The sequence below is a fragment of the Hetaerina americana genome, unplaced genomic scaffold (assembly GCF_022747635.1).
Source record: "Hetaerina americana unplaced genomic scaffold, ioHetAmer1.1.p SCAF_247, whole genome shotgun sequence".
NCBI lineage: Eukaryota > Metazoa > Arthropoda > Insecta > Odonata > Calopterygidae > Hetaerina > Hetaerina americana.
Window position 1 is genome coordinate 239,707 of NW_027286816.1, and position 18,562 is coordinate 258,268.

At 36.1% G+C, this 18,562-nt stretch overlaps 1 protein-coding gene across 2 annotated transcripts in view; it reads right to left on the bottom strand.

Annotated features, from left to right (window-relative positions):
• Start1 (Steroidogenic acute regulatory protein-like) overlaps positions 1–17,894 on the bottom strand; it is a 53,922-nt gene extending 36,028 nt beyond the window's left edge. Inside the window, exons 1-8 of one of the 2 annotated variants that reach the window (XM_071586712.1) lie at positions 17,309–17,894; positions 17,052–17,209; positions 16,899–16,979; positions 16,735–16,812; positions 16,599–16,652; positions 14,144–14,276; positions 11,039–11,170; positions 7,946–8,001 (exon numbers count right to left, since the gene is read on the bottom strand). In XM_071586712.1, coding sequence (XP_071442813.1) covers positions 7,946–8,001; positions 11,039–11,170; positions 14,144–14,276; positions 16,599–16,652; positions 16,735–16,812; positions 16,899–16,979; positions 17,052–17,209; positions 17,309–17,438 — 822 coding nt within the window. In that variant the 5' untranslated portion in view covers positions 17,439–17,894. Of the gene's footprint in view, positions 1–7,945; positions 8,002–11,038; positions 11,171–14,143; positions 14,277–16,598; positions 16,653–16,734; positions 16,813–16,898; positions 16,980–17,051; positions 17,210–17,308 lie in introns of those variants that run through there. The other variant, XM_071586713.1, reaches the window with a different exon arrangement.
• Between the last annotated feature and the right edge of the window lie 668 nt (positions 17,895–18,562).

The following is an 18,562-nucleotide window of genomic DNA, read 5'->3' on the forward strand; positions in this document are numbered from 1 at the left end:
CGGAGCGGAACGAGCGATACGTGCTATGTTAATAACGCAAAAAAGGACAGCAAATGACCAAATAGTGTCTCCCAGCCTAAGCAAAAGAATGCGTAAATCGCGAGCCTTTCTACTGATTGAATTCGTGAGTCTTCCTTCTCGCCACTTAGGATACTGATATACATTTAAAATGTCAGGCGTTAACAATACGTAGGAGCCCCAAAAATTACTACCCCACTGACTTCGTCCACAGCACAAAAAAAGCTAGGTCATACTTTATATTGATCGGTCTGTGACCGATAATTTACAGGGAATGTATAAATAAATGCTCTATCATGCTGACGCCTCTAGCTTTTGATTTTCGTTTGGAGCAAGCAACGCTACCAGCATGCAGAGTACGGAGCAGTATTAACAATAACATGTTTCATTTCACTACAGTAACATATATTTGGCAATAACTGATAGTAATGCGTTTTCTACTCTTATATGTATCCTACGGATAAAGGCAAATAATACTGAGTACAAGCATAATACACAGGCCTTGGAATCGAGTTGAAAGATGAGGCTCTGCAGAATGGATACAAAAGGATACCAAAGGAGATTAAAATTCTAAAAGAAAGTATAATGAAAGAACAAAAATTTCACAGCAGTTCTTAGTACGATGCGAAGATTTTTAATGATGGAGGAGTTTCAATGATGTCAAACTACTTTCACAGGTATTTTCATGGAACCTATTGGGTAAATTGTGAAAAACTAGCATGGAATAACCGTGGCAACTCATGAGAATTATTTGTTTTAATCGCCACTAGGAGCGCAGCAATATCTCGTGTACTTCGAAGCATAACTTCAAGGAATGCTTGCGACTCTGAACATGGACCCATTAATTCTAATTTCTCCAATTCCCCATTCGAGTTATCGTCAACCCACACCTTCATTCATCCCCCCTCCCGATTTTTCTAAAATCTAAACGTTGAAACTCGCGTGAAACTGGGCAAATTTTACTGATGACATGAAAAGCTGGCCAATGAAGTGCTGCACACAAAAAATACGGTACCTATTCCTTTCGAAGCTGATGAAAAATTAACTGATCGCAGATGTTGCGAGCTTTGTATATTTTTATGTTTTAAAAGCGAATTCAACTCTTTAATTCGTTTCCGAAGGGAACATAGATTAAAATAAATTACATAACTTACAGTAGGTGATAAAATTGAATACAGGATTTTGTGGTGTTAAACGAGTCATTTGCATCATGTTAACACCGCTCACAGGGAGAAGATTTTAGAGACTCGTTCCACCGAGCAAGGTTGCCGAATTCAGTGGCAGTAACCAAAGAGGTCCAGCGACGAGGAAGGGCATTTCATACTCCAGAAATACAAGAATCGTTACGCTGACTATAGATGCATAAGAAATAATTTTGGGAGAGCAACCAGGAAAAAATGTGAAAAATTATCAGGCACGCACTGTAAGATTTGAGCCTAATGGAAGTCGAGTTCAACTTAAATGTCGCTTTCATCAAGCGTGAGGACACCCTACGCCAAATTCAACGAGTTTAGTCATCCTTGACTCCGTCAATTATTTCAAATTTTCAGAGCTATAATACAGCCAGTCTATAGAAAAATAATTCTTTTTGACAAGCCCGATGCCACTTCAAAGGAAGCACGAAACAATGGAAAATAATGAATTCCTGGTAATTATTAAGAAGTGGTATTCTCCTTTTTTGATTAATCCTGTAAGAGGCCAATAAGTTATTTCTGCGACTGACAGTGAATTTCATACCCTCACCTTTTTAGTATTTTCCCCACCCTTTTCCATTTTCTTTCAGACGAATGCTTGAAATACTCTCTACACAAGATGTATTCAATGCCGTGGAATAAAGAAAATAAGCAGCCGCTTTGCCATCCAGAAGAAAAGATTTACTCTTTCACTCGAGAAAGTCAGCGGTATGGTAATAAAACGAAAGCGGCAAGTTTGAATACTAATTAAATTTAAGTGAGAATTGATTGACTAAGTTGGGCCTGTTCATTTGCCTCGTTCTATTAATTAAAAAAATCATCATCTTCTTCTAAAGGCAGGGTCTTGTCGATACAACCAGATGGCTCTTTTGTGTTTGATTGAAAAATATAGAAAATCAAACACAAAGGACGATTTTTAGAAGGTTTTCTTTTGGCTGTCCAGAGAGCGATGTTTACTGGTGATTATGATCCTCTTTACTCCGCCTCGAATCTGCTCGTTTCCTTCACAAACGAAATGAGCTGACTTCGACACTTATTACGATGGAAGCATGAAGTAGGGAAAGAAAGAACTATGCACATTTAGGAACAGCTTAATTAGTGGCTAACCAACTTTGAAGTTCCTGTCATTACGCAAAAATGTCGGGACGAGAACGTCGTACCCGGTAGACCACCAATTAAACTCTGCATAAATTTACGTAGTACCTACTCTCCATAATACTGACTCGAGCTATACAGCTCCCCTCTCTGGTTTCTAGCTACGCTCCTTGGTGATCACCACACAAAATTCTACACCGACAACGCACGGAGTGAAGGTGGTAGAGTTGATTCCAATGAGTGTGCCTTTCAAACCCCTCTAGATTCATTTTTCATTGCTACGAAGCAATTGATTGCAAAGTAATGTCAGCCGTTACAAGGGAAGTATGCCACCAAAGAAAATTATTCCATGAAGCTATCGTTGTTTTGGTACCCTTGCCAGTGCTCCGTGAAAGAAAGAAAAACTGTCAATCCAAAGTACGGGACGCAGTTTGTTGTGCAATATGACGAATGCTAACCAATCTCCAGTGAACAGAGATATTCCATGCGAAAGTATAGCGGAAATGCACCCCTGAAAAAAATATTTTAACTATCCATTAACATAATTAGCCAGTTCTGGTCAATTTGACCAACAGATAGAATCCCCATTTGTTTGGAGTTTATGCGAAGAAAAATAGGAAGAATGGCTAGCTAGAAAACCAAGTCGGTTCTAAATTTCGTTGTGAATCATTAGCGCTCAAATCTAGAATGATGTTTCGTCTTTTCGACGAATGTACATGGTAAACTTAAATATTATTATGGCCCCCGATTGATTTATAATGCGGATCGTATGAAAAATGGATTAGCAACAATCTTAGAACCAGTATCGTGAAATAAAATATTTCGGGCAAAATACGTTTATTCAAACAAATAAAAAATAAAAAAATACATATAAATCGAATATCAATTGCAAAAACTCTGATTTATGTCGAACGATAATCGCAATATTATCATTCTGAGGGTAAAAAATGAATCCGCCGGGAAAGATGCGACCGGGAGGAATGCCCCTCATATTCTCTGCCGAATAAGAAAATCTAACGCTGGTTACGGACTATAGTTTTCTATCATGATCCACAAAAATTGAAGACCAGATGAACCAACATACATACTTTTGTGGTTCGTCCAGTTGGATTTGCCACCTGGATCAATGAACTCGCAGTCTCAAGTTTCATCACTTTTGGATCATCCCGTTGAACTAATTAACAAGTGCTTCTCTAACTCCAAAAAATATCAATAGAGAACAAGTAAAGGGACCCTCACATTTTAGAAAGTTTAAGCTTTCAGCCTTCTTCAGGTCGAAAGCTTAACCTTTCTGAAATGTGAGTGTCCTTTTAGGTGTTCTCAATTCATATTTTTTTGTTCTATTGTGCCATCCAAATAATATATATATATATTATTTCCTACTTCCGAGTAGGTCTCAAAATTCCACACTCTCACCCTTTCCCACCACCTCCTCCTCAACCACCCCCACTCTTTAAATATAAGCCCGACCTCCACAGCAGTTACAACCTTCCCCCTGCCTCCCTAAGGCCCTCCAGTTTTTCCCAGACATCAGCCACCACCGAACGCTCCTAACACCCCCCCTCCCTTCGACAATGCCCATGACATTGTAAACCTTTCAAACACTAGCCTTTCAGACAATGAAATATCCGTTCTTAGTAAAGGCCTATCCTTCTCCCCTACACCAAAAATAAACTACATAAACATACCCACTGATTCCCTCAATTTCTGCCGAAACCTTCGATGGCATGCCTTCTGGAAATCACAAAGTAAACCTTTTAATAACTTAAACACCCATACCACACTTGACCAATTCCACCTGGCTTCAACTCATGAGCCAAAACCCCTTCCTAGTAACCATCCTGTCGAAATTTTTATACATCTCCTAATCGAAAAAGTTCCTAATCAATCCTTCAATAAACATCTCAGACCAAAAATTAACCTCTCCACGAACGAACGTCATGCCCTAAAAACCCTACAGTCCAATCCAAAAATTGTTGTCACCTCCGCCGATAAAGGCTCCTCTGTTGTTGTGTATGTATATATATGTGTATGTGTGTGTGTGTGTGTGTGTGTGTGTGTGTGTGTGTGTGTATATATATATATATATATATATATATATATATATATATATATATATATATATATATATATATGTATATATATACGAAGCTGAATTTTGTCGAAATGATCAAGAAATAATGTGTGAGTGATACATACAGAAACAAATTATATTATTTATTTAAAATATAATGCATTGTGTGTGTGCATAATAAACATATGAGGCTTCAAATTTGAAAGGTGAAAGATGCATTTGTCTATGGTGTCAATGATAGTAAATTTGTTGACAACATAACGAGTAAATGGCAAATACGATTAATATTAACTGAAAGACAGGAATAACGAATTGAATTCAAGGATAAATTGGTACTATGAAAAAGGTAATACGAAAAAAAGACCAGTACATGAGCTAAAAGACGTATACTTCCAAATGGCAAGTATGCACACCACCAATGTCTTTGCAAAAGGGTAGAGTATATTTTTTACAGCATACACAATTGAAAGGGAAAAAACCATAGACATTGGTGATACACAAAGAAACCACTGAACAAAAAGTTCGCTGGCATGAAATTTATCATAAAATTAGTGGAAAACACTAAAAACACACAATAAATCAAAACGTATCAGAATATCACAGAAAACAACACTTTTCACTTCAGTTACGAAGTATATGAAAATATATCAGTATCAGGTACAACCATTCAAATGAAATAAAACAAGAAATATGTGCAACATTCCGGATATAGCATTTTTTTCAGCTATTTTATCTCATGAAACTGAAATTTAGGTCTATACTTTATTTATTGCTTTTGACGATAGGAATGTGCGACACTATTACCGGTCAATACCAGTTCCATATTTTTCATCACCAAGGTATTTGAATACATTAATGAAATATTTGTTAAAAAGTCAATTATTATTGTGGAAATAGCTTTGAATGATATTGTCAATACAAATGATACTATGATACTGCTATGATGATATTGATGATATGAGGATGTACATAATGATGATTATACAGGAGCTATTGCTCAATATACATGAAATGTACATATTGTCATAGAGTTGTATTATCACTATATCAGTATTATTTCATGTCTACATCAACTTCTACTAGTATTACAACACCAGTCATCATTAGAAAATAATAATTGTAAAACCTAATTTGTTAATGTGAAACTACAGTTTACTTATTATTTATAACACAATATTTATACACTGACATGTTTGATTCAAATTCACAGTCAGAATGATTGGTAGACAATTTCCAGTGTATTAATATTGGTCATTAATTACTAAATAGTTTAAGCAACTGATAAAATTGATGATAAAATTGCATCAAAATATACCATTAAATGGTTTTAAATTGTATAATAAACATTATGCTGAAACATACAACAGTCAAATTGACCACTGGTGGCAATTTTAGGCATGAAGGAATTCTAGGGGTTCTAGCGCTTAAGGGGTAAATGCCTAGGCCATTCCACCCCAAAACACACAAGATTTCCACAAAACTAATGTACATCAGATTTAAAAAATATTAAGAGGATATGATTCAGATATCATTCTCTCACTTCACTTGGCAGAGGCACAGAGAAAAGTTTTATAGGCCTGAGTAATGTAATAAGTTATCGTAACTTTGTAATTATGACCATGTCTTTGGCCACAAAAATAAAATAATGTGCTGTCCACATAATATATTTTCAATGTTGACAAGTGGTAACATCACAAAAAATATTTTAGCCTAACATCCGAGCAGTATTCTGGAAAAATATTTTTGAGGAAAATAGAAACATTTCTTTTCAACATTGAAAACTGAACAGTAAATTTGTTAACCCATGCATAATTATACATCAATCACACACATGTAAAATAACTACTTGGGAGTCCACTTAAGGCAATCTACCTAATAAGATTTTGAATGGACCGTGGTGACTATTAACAATGCATCACGAGGATTTCCTCTATCTTTGCCCTACATTATTTCTTTATTTATTTCCGCATAACTGGTTGCTGTCTGAAAAGCCTACCCTCTTCCATTCTTTACCTCAATCAATGTTCTCCTTCTATCAAAGCTTTCAATGTTTTTTCCGCTGACTTTATCTCCTTTTTATGGATGTTCCCCAGTAACCCCTTCTCTTCACCCACCCTATTCAAACCTCATAATTTGTCTTCCTCTCTTCCCAACTTATTTTCCCCATTCTTCATCACACCCACATCTCAAAAACCTCCAATTCACACTCATCCTCTCGCCTCAAAGACAAGGTCCCATCTTCATTAAGCATTGTGCTCAATATTTAAGGCTTTAAGAATATTTACTTCACATCTTCACTCAAAGTACCAAAGTACTCAAAGTAGTAAAGTAATTCATTTTCTTCTTCTAGAATATGCCTCTTTTGCTAGTGCAATTCTTCTCTTAATGCCACCACTATTGTGCCCTTTTCCTCTAAAAATACTGCCAAATATATGAACTGCTCCACCTGCTCCAGTTCTTTCCCTCCAGCTTTATGTTCAAGTTAGCTTTCCTTATTCTCAAGAATCTTGCTACTTCCGTTTTCTTGTGGTGAATCCCCATCTCCCCATATCTCTTTCTTTAAAGCATTGCATGATAATTGAATATCTTGGCTGTCTGACTCACTGTTTCATGTTCATCTGCATACGTAACTGACTTACATCTTCCTGCTAACTTTAATTCCCAGCCCAAGCCTTTATCATTATTCCCCTAAGATTTTCAAAGAATAAAGTTAAATAATAACGACGATAATGGGCAACCCTGTATCACATTGCCAGTCACTGCCCATTCAAATACCCCCTCTGCTAGCTCTTACCTGTTCTGTGCCATCTGATCAATGTACAAGTTTCAAAATAATCACCTATCCTTCACCCCTCCCAGTCAACTCCTATATTTTGCAATACATATCTTCATCAGCTGTGTCTACTGCTTGATCAAATGCCTCGGTATCCACGTAGAACACAAAGGCATTCTGATTGTATGTGTATATGATGTTCCCCTCTACTAATTTCCTCAGCACTGCATAGCATCACACAATCCTCCCCTCTTTCCGATTTGAAACTGATCTCATGTAGTTATAATGATACCAATTTATTTTTCTTCACTATTCTGCCATCATTATTAATGATTCTCATAACTAAATTTGCTAATGTGAAATTAAACTTATCATCCTAAAGTCCTCACATCCCAACACTTTTCCCTTATATGGGATTGGGATCAATATTAATCAAAGGAAACCCACAGACCAAAGTCTTTTCTCATTTATACTGCAAAGATTCCCTTCCTTCCATTTTTCCTTAAACTCTTTACTCTCTCTAATTCTGTGGGTTTATAATCAATTTCTACTGCCCCGTGTAATTTCATCTATCTAACGGCTTTTCCTTTCTTGCTCTCTAGTATTCCTAGATCTTTCAGACAATTTTATTTTTTTGTCATTCCAAGTGAATGATTTTTTCACCCATGTGAAATTTCTTGAAAATATTAAACATTAAAAATTTAAAGCAAAATAAAAAGATATGGCACTTCAGGGTAGGCTCATAAAAACATGTGGCATTGTAAGGTTTAAAATAAAAGCTGGTTATCATACCTGCGGGCTGAGTTTTCGATGAGAATTCACCTTCACATCCTTTTCATCATCTGATGCTGTAACACACAAAAAAGATAGCGTAAATGCAAAACCACATCATTTTTCTCAATTCACAGATGATGAGCCACCTAACACTTGAGAATTCATAAATCCATCTACCAGGATCCTGTTAACTTATATTCTAACTCCAAGTCCATCCCATGATGTGAAATAATAAAATTGCAATATCCAATGGTCATTTATCCAGTCAAATACATTTTGGTGCCTTTGCATCATCATCAGGCACAATCAAAGTGTTAAAGCCTGGAATTAAGTGTACATACTGCAATATCGCCATGGGTGGGTATTAGTGGGGCGAGTTAAAGGAGGGAATGGAGGGGGGAGGTGGAGTGCACAATTTTATCATTTCAAAATATGTTTAATATCCACAAATGCCTGAGCCTGGAATTTTGACTTCCATGCCATGATTATCTTACCATATCCTAGAAAAAAAATTGAAAAACAGATGTTTTGAGGGGAAGAATGACTTTGTTTAACTCCTCTGCCTATCTCATAACCACATCCACTGTCCATACCTGTGCAGTATGATTCGTTTTAGATAACTTACTCATCAATCTCTTCCTACATTCCACAAAAATTCATTAACTTCAGTCTCTAATCTACTTTAGGGCTCAGATAATCCATAAAGGTAATTAAAATATAAATTATACAGTGAAATATGAATAGCATAAATTTACAGAGGAGTCATTTCATGGATCCTCCATAAAAAGCTCTTTCAGATATCAGAACACTAATTTATCATAGCAGGGGCATAAAATAGTGATGGGTCAATTAGATTTTTAGATACTAATCAAAATTTAAATCAGGAAATCCATACTGAGAATGCCTCAAAAGTAGATCAATAAATTCTAAACCTAATTGCGATTCCATTTCAAAAGGATATCACCTGGACTATTGGGCAAACTTGAATTTTTACAATATGTAATGACAGCAAAATATCAGTAAAGTTTTACCTGGAAATTAGTGTGTGTTTATGGGAGATCCTAAATAAAAATGTGTAGACCATTTTCGAAACAAATACATGTACTGCCAACTGAATTAAAAGTACAAAACCTAATACATGATGTCTGATTACTTGAAGGGCAGGCTGTGGAGGTACACAACATTCCTGCAGCACTACTTAAAGGTTTAGGAAAATGAGGGAAGAATAGTCTATATTGACTGATTCGTAGCACCTAAGAGGTTCATCCATGGGGTATATCTATCAGGATGGAATCAGGCCAGAAGACTTCGTCAAATCAGTGTTAGTTCCTATTCCAAAAAGGTTAAGGCTACATCATGGGAAGGGGTTAGAACAATAAATTTGATTTCCCGCACAGTTTTAAGTGGTTCCCATGATCATCAAAAAAAGGATGGATATCAGGGCAAATGATTACTTAGGGGATAATCAGTTTGGATTTATGAAGGGGAGAGGCATATGCATGATGCCATTGCAGTGATGACACCAATAGTAAGGAGGAATATAGAATACAATCAGGACGTACTTGCTTATTTCATAGATTTTGAAAAGGCATTTGGTGGAGTGAATTGGGAAAAACTAATGAGCATATTGCAGAAAATACGAATAGATTGGAAGGACAGGAGACTAATCCACAACCTGTACATGTCTCAGACTGCTCAGGTGCGAATGGGGGACAGAGAGTCCGGATGGCCAGTGTTAGGAAGAGGTGTAAGGCAGGGTTGCCCATTATCACCGTTGCTGTTCAACCTGTATGCAGAGGAAATGATTAAAGAGGCATGGGAAGAACTGGAGGTAGGAATGAAAGTGGGCGGGAAATTCGTAAAATCAGTTAGGTTTGCTGATGACCAAGCTTTAGTTTGTCAGTCAGCCAAGAGGTTGCAAGCATTGCTTAGTGAATTGGAAACTCAGTGCGACCGATATGGGATGAGAATCAATATTAATAAAACAAAGGTTATGCAATTTTCTAGAAAGGAAAAGGCTAAGCTAAACATTAAAATAGGAGGGCAAAAACTAGAGTAGGTAGAACAGTTTACGTATCTCGGTAGTGTTTTGGACCAACATGGTCAAAGTGGTAGGGACGTAAGGAGAAGAATTGCGCTAGGCAAAGAGGCTTTCACAAGGAGGAGGGAGTTGATGACAGGGATGTTGAGTAAGGATGTTAAGAAAAGACTCGTCAAAACGTTTATAAAGAGTATAGTTATGTATGGTGTGAAAACATGGTCATTGAAGGAAAATGATAGGCATAGATTGAAGGCTTTTGAAATGTGAGTGGAGAAGGAATGAGGAAGGTGAAGTGGACAGATAGGAAAACAAATGATGAGTTTAATAGGTATGGTGGGGGAGGAGAGGGTATTGCAGGGAGAAATCTTAAGGAGAGAGAAAAAAGGGATGCAGAGTATATTGATTGGCAATGGGATGTTGAAAACTGTGATAGAGGGGATAATATCACGCAAACGAGGAAGGGACAGGAATAGGATGGGTATTTTGGACAAAATAAAGGGTTGAAATAAATAATTATTTATGAAAAATCATACATGGGATGTTAATTTGGGAAACAATGTCAAAAATTTTAATATTTAGATTTTGCCAATATTTACAGTACATTGTACCATTATAAATGTACATTGGGAGCCACTGACTAAAAGAAAATAATGGGGCTTTTGCAAACTGATCGTGAATTCAACATTCTGCTATATTATATCACATCAAAAGTATAATTATTAAGCATACAAATATTTTACACAAGCATAACCATTAGCATATAGCCGCAACTGCGTGATGTCATACCTTACTGGTAAACATATTGGTCATTTAAAATCAAAAGTAAGTGCAGAGTCAAAAAAATGCATTTTAACATTTAATCTGGAAAAAAGTAAGTTACTTTAGTCTTTAAACAATGTGACTTAACTGAATTAAAATATATTCCTTTTAATGGCTGTCATTTCTGGCTGGTGAGATTAGAGAGTCAGTGCTGTTGGTTCAAAAGTGATATAGGAACATAATACTTATCAGAAAACTATTAATTCATTTCATCACAAATTTCAACACTTTAAAACAAGCAATGAGTTTACCTTCTGGAGAATCCATGGGTGAATAAAAGTTGCCAGATGAACTTTCCATCCTCCCTTCAAAGTAATAGTTATGGTTACCCAGAAGTCGGTCTCTCTCAGTTGGAATGTTTGAACCAGCAATGGGTTGAGACACTGTAAATAGAAATGAGGACACTCAATTCAAAGTCCACCAGAACAACTGAAATGGTAGCCTATTCCTCTACAAAATAGATTCCTTATCCTAGAAATGCCACCACAATGCTACACACACACACATGATATGGAGTAATTACAACTGTGCCTTCAATGTGCAAGTCCAGCACATCCAAACCAAACAGAATAAATTAAATGTATTGGGGTAAACCAAAATCATTCAGAGAATGAGGAAGAAGGTTCCTCTCATTAATGGGCAGTTATTCAAGTCTGCTTCAACAATCCTCTCCATCAGTTTCCCCAAGTGCCCAATGCTAGGGAGGGGCCCAGAGACCACCCTTTCCTCCTCCCTACCTCCCCTGACCGCAGGTCTGTTTACAAGCCATCACTAGTGACAAACCAGTGGCATAATGCAGTGCAGCATAACCAGGGGCATAATACCTAGGGACAGAAGATAAGATAGATCAATGACCCTAATGCTTTTTAGATATGTTTTCTTTGTCGGTCTCCCCACATAATTCCTCCCCTTCCAAACCCTCTGCCCCTTCAGTCACCAAAAACTTCCATTTGAAAATCCTAAGTATCACTCCTCCACCTTACTTCCAATCCTCCTCAACGATATATATGGTGCACATATGAGCATGCAATTTCTGCCATTTTCTTCACTCGAGTAAGATTTACCCACATTGAAATCTAGGTCATGAATAAATAATTTCTTAGCGGAAAATCGATTATCATTATTTTTAGTTAATATGTATGAAATACATTAAATTCTTCCAAATCTTCAGAATTAGATCTGAAATGCAGCCTGCATTTTTCAATCTCCAATCTCACCCATATAAGGTTATTCCAAGAAAAGAAGCATTTACTGCAAGACAGGTATTTCCCAAACAATGTTAAAAAGTTATGCACTTCCATGATATGTGATAGTTATTTAAAACATTTTCCAAAAGAAAAGCATGCAACAGGAATCTTTGTCGGGGCAAAAGAAAAAGAGCAATACTAACCTCTAAAAAAATTACTAAGATAAATTAAAATATGTTACTGCAAGGATATAGAGCCTTTAAAAATTTTCAAACAATACAAAACAGAATAAAATGAGACGTTTCAGGTGTTATATGGTGGAATATCATGATTAATTAAAAATTGGCAATTTTCCACAAAATAAAATTTAATACAACAGGTTTCAATGTAACTACGAGGGTCATCCGGAAAGTAGTACCCGTTCGTGAAATAAAGACACAAAAGTAAATATTAACAAACATAAAAAATTTTATTTGAAAGAGGATACTTTAAACTACTTCTCAACATAATCTCCAAGCAAATTAAGGCATTTGTCATAACGTGTGACAAGTTTCTGTATTCCTGCTGCATAGTCCTTCGCCGCCAGCTCATTGAGATACGCGAGGGACCCATCTTGCACAAATTTTTGCATAATGCAGATGGTGTTTAACAATTTCATGAACAATTGTTCGAGAAACATTGGGAAAATGCTCACAGATGTCATCAATTGTGACGCGCCGATCGTTCCTCACGAATTCGTCAACTGAGCTCACCAGTTGGTCTGTAATGACAGACGGTCTCCCCGAACGCTCATCGTCGTGTGTGTTCCCCCTCCCCATGTTGAAGTTGCGACACCACCGCCGAACAGACGACTCGTCCATTACATTGTCTCCATACACCTCCTTTAATTGGCGATGAATATCACATGGGCGAACGTTTCTTGCATTGAGGAATTTAATCACTGCCCTCACTTCACAACTGGCGGCGTTCTCAATTTTTTTAAACATTGTAAACAATCACAGAAACAACACAGGCAATGCTAGCGTCACGCAACTTGGCTCAGAGAAGGCAGACAAGCCACTGAAGCTATCTGACCTCGTCCAGCGGCTACTCGCGTCGTCAGCACTTCATGCGGCACGAACGGGTACTACTTTCCGGATGACCCTCGTACATTGACCTGATCTAATGATGATGTAGTTACATTGATACCAGTCGTTTAAATTTTATTTTGCGGAAAATTGTCAATTTTTTTTTAACTACAAAATAGAGTATAATTTCAAGATGCCTGTGTGCACCAATGATAAGTCTGGTCTAACTAAGTCTTTTGGCTGATTATAAGATACATACAGTCAGTTAATACTCACGTTTACCTTGAAAGTCTATGTGAATATAAATATGAATAGGTTATACATAATATGAGGGGTAGTCAAATGAAAACCTAACACATGGACATGCTGTTGTGAAAACCAAACACGTGAACATGGTACATGCAGTGTTCATCACACACAATGAATTTCTCATATTGCTTGCCTCCATTTCTACAGCTGGACAAAAACACTAGACCACTCCATGCCCCAACAAGGGCATAAGCCAACAACTGCGTGCCCCTGTCAATTGCCACCTTGCAGTTCTCTTACCACAGTGATGGCAGCATCGATATGTAAAAATAGTGTTGCCACCTTTCGCGCAGACTCTTTTTTGGCAGGTGTTTGGTTTTCACTTGACTGCCCCTCATATATTGAAATCATGGAATTTAAATAAATAGTGTATTTCTTGTAAAACATGGATATCACATTTTAACAACAAAAATCTTTGTAAAAATAACACCATAAATAATATCAATCACAAATTATAACTGAGAATTCATTTGCAATATCCCATTGGGGTTCATTAGATTTGCTCGTAATTAGAATTTTAATATGAAACTCTGGAAAAACTGAGGGATTTCTTAATAAATTTTGTACTTCTGGTTGGCACTGACTTGGAAGAAAGAGAGAAAGAGTGGAATAGGAATCAAAATTAAGATCCATTAAAAAAGTAGATATGGCTCATCCCTATGCCATACAAAAGCATGTCTTTCACATAATTTTACCCAGGGAAATTTGCCCCTTAGAGATCTAAGAATAAGTATAAAAATGAAACACAGATTAAGTGCACTACACTGGGGAGCCATTAAATGCAAACACTCACCATAAAGAAATTGTCTTGCATGCGACTCTTGAGGTAAAACCCTGAAGTCCAAGAACCAAGCTTCTCCCCATGATACAATGAAAGATGTCAGTATCAGAAGCACTTGAAAGGCAGGCTGTCTGGCATCAGCCCACTGAAACAGTTACATAAATTTTTAGCAACACACAACATGTATCATGCAATTGTAATAGAAAGTAAAAAAGAAGCATGACATAGATGAGTTTTAAGGAAATTGAAAGCTTGTTAATGAAATCAATAGGATACGTGTCTTGGCAAAGAAATTGCATGTCAAAACTTAGGATTGAGAGCCTCTAACAATTATCTACCCAATTTTAAAACTTTTATCAATACTCATTACAAAAATTTAACTCATGGCTTAAATTTGAGCATACAACCTGAAGACAAAAATTTAATCACAAACAGATGACATCACTTCTCATTTTCAATACATTTTACTGATGGTTCAAAAATTTTCTTCCATAAAAATAAGAATTATTCTTAAAAAATCATTTAATTTTTCTCAAGCAAATACAACACAACATGAGAGATGTTACATGATTAGACATACAGAACGCATGGATGCAAAAATGAATATACTTTACATTATTGGAAGTTAACAGTCCCCAGAAAGCATTATCTAAACCCTAATTATTTTTACAATTATACAAATAATATGCTACATTTCCAAAACTGGTGATTTCTTTTTGAATATGTTTAAACCAAAGTGGAACTTGGGTAACTACATCCACTTATCCCAGCTGGCAGGAATTTTAAACTGACAGTAGTAGTACAGTAGTTGCTAGTATTAGAGCCTACAGATGGTGAAGTATTCAAATAGTATGTGCATGCATTTGAGATATTACAGAATTTCGATATTATTTGTGATAACAAAGAATAATCTTGCACAGATTAATACGGAAGGCAGTGAATTGCTTATTTAGCCCATGGCAAACAGCAGCAAGCAAGGTGACTTGCTCTGATACCACAAATGTTAATGTGACATGACTGTGGTGCTGTCAATAAAAAATGTGAACAGAAGACAGAGAAAGATGTCAATGCCACTCAAATCTAATATGGTGCAAACAAAATGAAGATTTAAAAGTGCACCTACTGAGGGGCAATGTATGGGGCTATGTAAATTAAGTTAGAAATATCAAATGAGTAAAAAAAAGGGCTAAAATTAATCTTCCACACACTAATTTTACATTGAAGAGTACAGCTCATTAATGAGAGCAGTAATATGGAATGTAAAACCATAACCAGGCTGTTGAAATGAAATCAGTAATTTTATAATTCTACACACAAGTGTGTGTGTGGAATTACAAAGTTAATTATTTCATACATGCTGTGTAAATTCTATAAAGTTACGCCAGAGACAATAAATTCCATAACCAGACTGTTTCATTAATGCAGAGATGCATATGCTTTTGCCGATCTCATATAACGCACCAATACATCAGTAAATGGAAATTTGAATTCACAATATGCAAAATGTGGCCCAAAAAATATTTAATGAAACAAAATTAAAAACATGTGAGGAAATGCTATTCATTTGAGGTGTGTTATGGTCATCCTGATGGCATATACACACAAATAGTAGTTTTGGACCTAAATATGTTAGTCGGAATGTTCACTGTGCATTCGAGAGGCAGACTATGAAATTTGCTATAGAACGTGATATCTGAATGTTCCCATATAAACCATACATATTTATTTCCCATTTATGGAAGCACTTTTCGGAAGAAAAATTTAAACCGATACATGAATAAAACCCCATGCATTTAGAGTTCATTACTTTTCTGTTGGTGCAGAAAAATATTCCTCTATCCCAAACAGTGCAACCTCTTCATAAAGACTTTAACTATTAACCCAGGTGGATCTGAGTTCAATTACTACTTATTCTAGAAAGCATACAAAATACCACTTTCAGAATAAGGAGGTGAAAAAGTTCCTTCCCCAGTACCACCTATAATTATCAATAAAAATATGGTATTTACCCAGAAAACCATGCCAAATAAGTGGCCAATGAACATCGAGGATGCACAAATGCATCACCCAGATCTGACACTGGGACCCTCCGAGTACTCTACCCACTTGAATACCATGGAGGTGTCCTATATATAAGGAAAAGTTAACATATTATCTCAAATTGAAAATAACTTGTGTAATCAGATCAATCTGGTGAGTTCATTGATTGAGATCCATTAGAAAATGTTATGTGTTTGATTACCACCTGAGCATGAGTGTCGTGGAACCTTGAAGATGAAACACCATAGGAATCACAGAGGCCAATGTTATATATATGTATAGAGGTTAGTTGAATATATATGTATATAGATTAGTTTAATACACAAATTCTAAAGCCCATGAACTAACATTTGAAACAGCAGCTATAACATCTACCGCACCCCAAATATAAAATATAAAAAGCAACTTCAGGTGCATAAAAACTTACATGGTACACAAAAACTTTGGTTATTAAGAAAGCACAGGTCCCTGATGTACTGATCTGCAACAGAAATTTATAACTATTAAAAACTTGTCACCCAAAAAAAACAACAAAAAATAAACACAAATAGGATACAACTTACAGCTATTATGATCCAATGATTAATATAAAGTAGGGCATAAAACATTATGAGCATTGTAAATCTTACTGCAGCAGCCATCTGAACATAAACAAGGATAACTGATTATTATTTAATCAACAAATTTCCTTGAAATCAAACAGCACTCTTAATTTACTCATACTTACCACAATATCAAAGAGAGAAGAGTGAATACTAAAATGAACTACTTGCTTCACTAAAGCTGAGTAAATGTCATCACCAATCATCTGTAAAATCGAGATAATCATCAACGATGTAATAAAAACGAATATAACATGAAAAGAAGCTTCAAAACTAACCATAATACATATCAGCCACATTAGAACCGTGAAGAGAAGGTCAAAAGTTACAAACAAACAGAAGAACCGTCGAACGACTGACATTCGCCCATCGCGCCGACACCCAGACAAAAGATCTTCATTGGAATATTCTCCTCTATTTGAGTTGATACTGTGATCTGTCAAATTAAAATCATGAATATAGATCCAGAAACTGCACCGCAGTCAGTAACCCATATCCATAAACGCGTAATTATCAAAAAAAAAGTAAATTTTACTTAGATCTATGGATGCAAGTCCCTCGATGCTAGAAGTCCTATTGGGCTGATTATAAGCACCATGATTGGCATATGTGCTTCCAGACATCATTGATTCCACAGCAGCCCTTACTTCTCTATCTATATTCATTACATCAAATATTATCTACATCAGTCTTAGTTAAGAGCTCGAGTTTGGAAAATATGTCTTCGCATACTGCTAGATCATTAATTTGCCAAACTATCTTCTTTTCTTTTTCCTCGGAGGTGATTCCAACTTAAATATTTCTATATAAGTTACACTTTCTGTCATACGCTGAGCATACTTATTATACATTAACTTAGAAAACTAAATATTAGACTTAAAATTGGAGTCTGATGAAGATTAACCATTCTGTAGGACAGCAGATGACAGGCTAACTCAACTCCTATTCCCACGCACACTTTGGGCTCCGGCAAAGAATTCCAGTCCTATCTCCCTTTATTAGCAAACAACGTAAACAATCAGCAACACTCATTTCCTGCGATATCTCTTCGAGTGTACACATATAACTGAAAATCCCTGAAGTAATCATCAAACATGAGCGCCACCATTGCCAAATCACAACAAAAAAAGAATCACTAAATAACAGCTGGCCGACGAGAGGGAGAACGAGTGAGATTCAAATTTGGACCTCGACCGGAGGAGTCATATGTCATGTCAACCCCTTACTCATGCTTGACGGAAAAGATTGCAATCATTTGATGTCAATAGTATTTGTGGGTAGCATGATAAAAGTTATAACAGTTATAAGTGTGCATAATTAAATTTAAAGGTTCCCTACGCAATTTGTATTTTTTCGAAATCCTGAAATAAAAGCTATTTAAATTTCTTAATCGTTTACTAGAATGTTTCCCATAATTCTATTTCAGGAACCCGTTATTACCCCAGCCATATCTATACCTATTGCTCCTCAGGTCTCACCCTTCTCACATGTTTCCCATGGTGCATCTAAAACGTTCAAACAACAAAACAAACGTCAAGTGAAGTAACACCGTTTGATTACATCAAAGTGTATCAATCTGGTTTTTGTAGTTTTGTTAAAATTCTTCGATCATTCGACGTTTTAAGTACAAAGCACGTATGTAATCATGTAGCTGGGAATTTGACGTAAGTAAACGTTCAACTTGAAACGATTATTTTGATTTATGAATTAAATTGAAAATTAAAATGAAATTGTTTTACTCCTTTAATGACACAATGTGTCTTTACAATTACAAATTAACAGTAATATT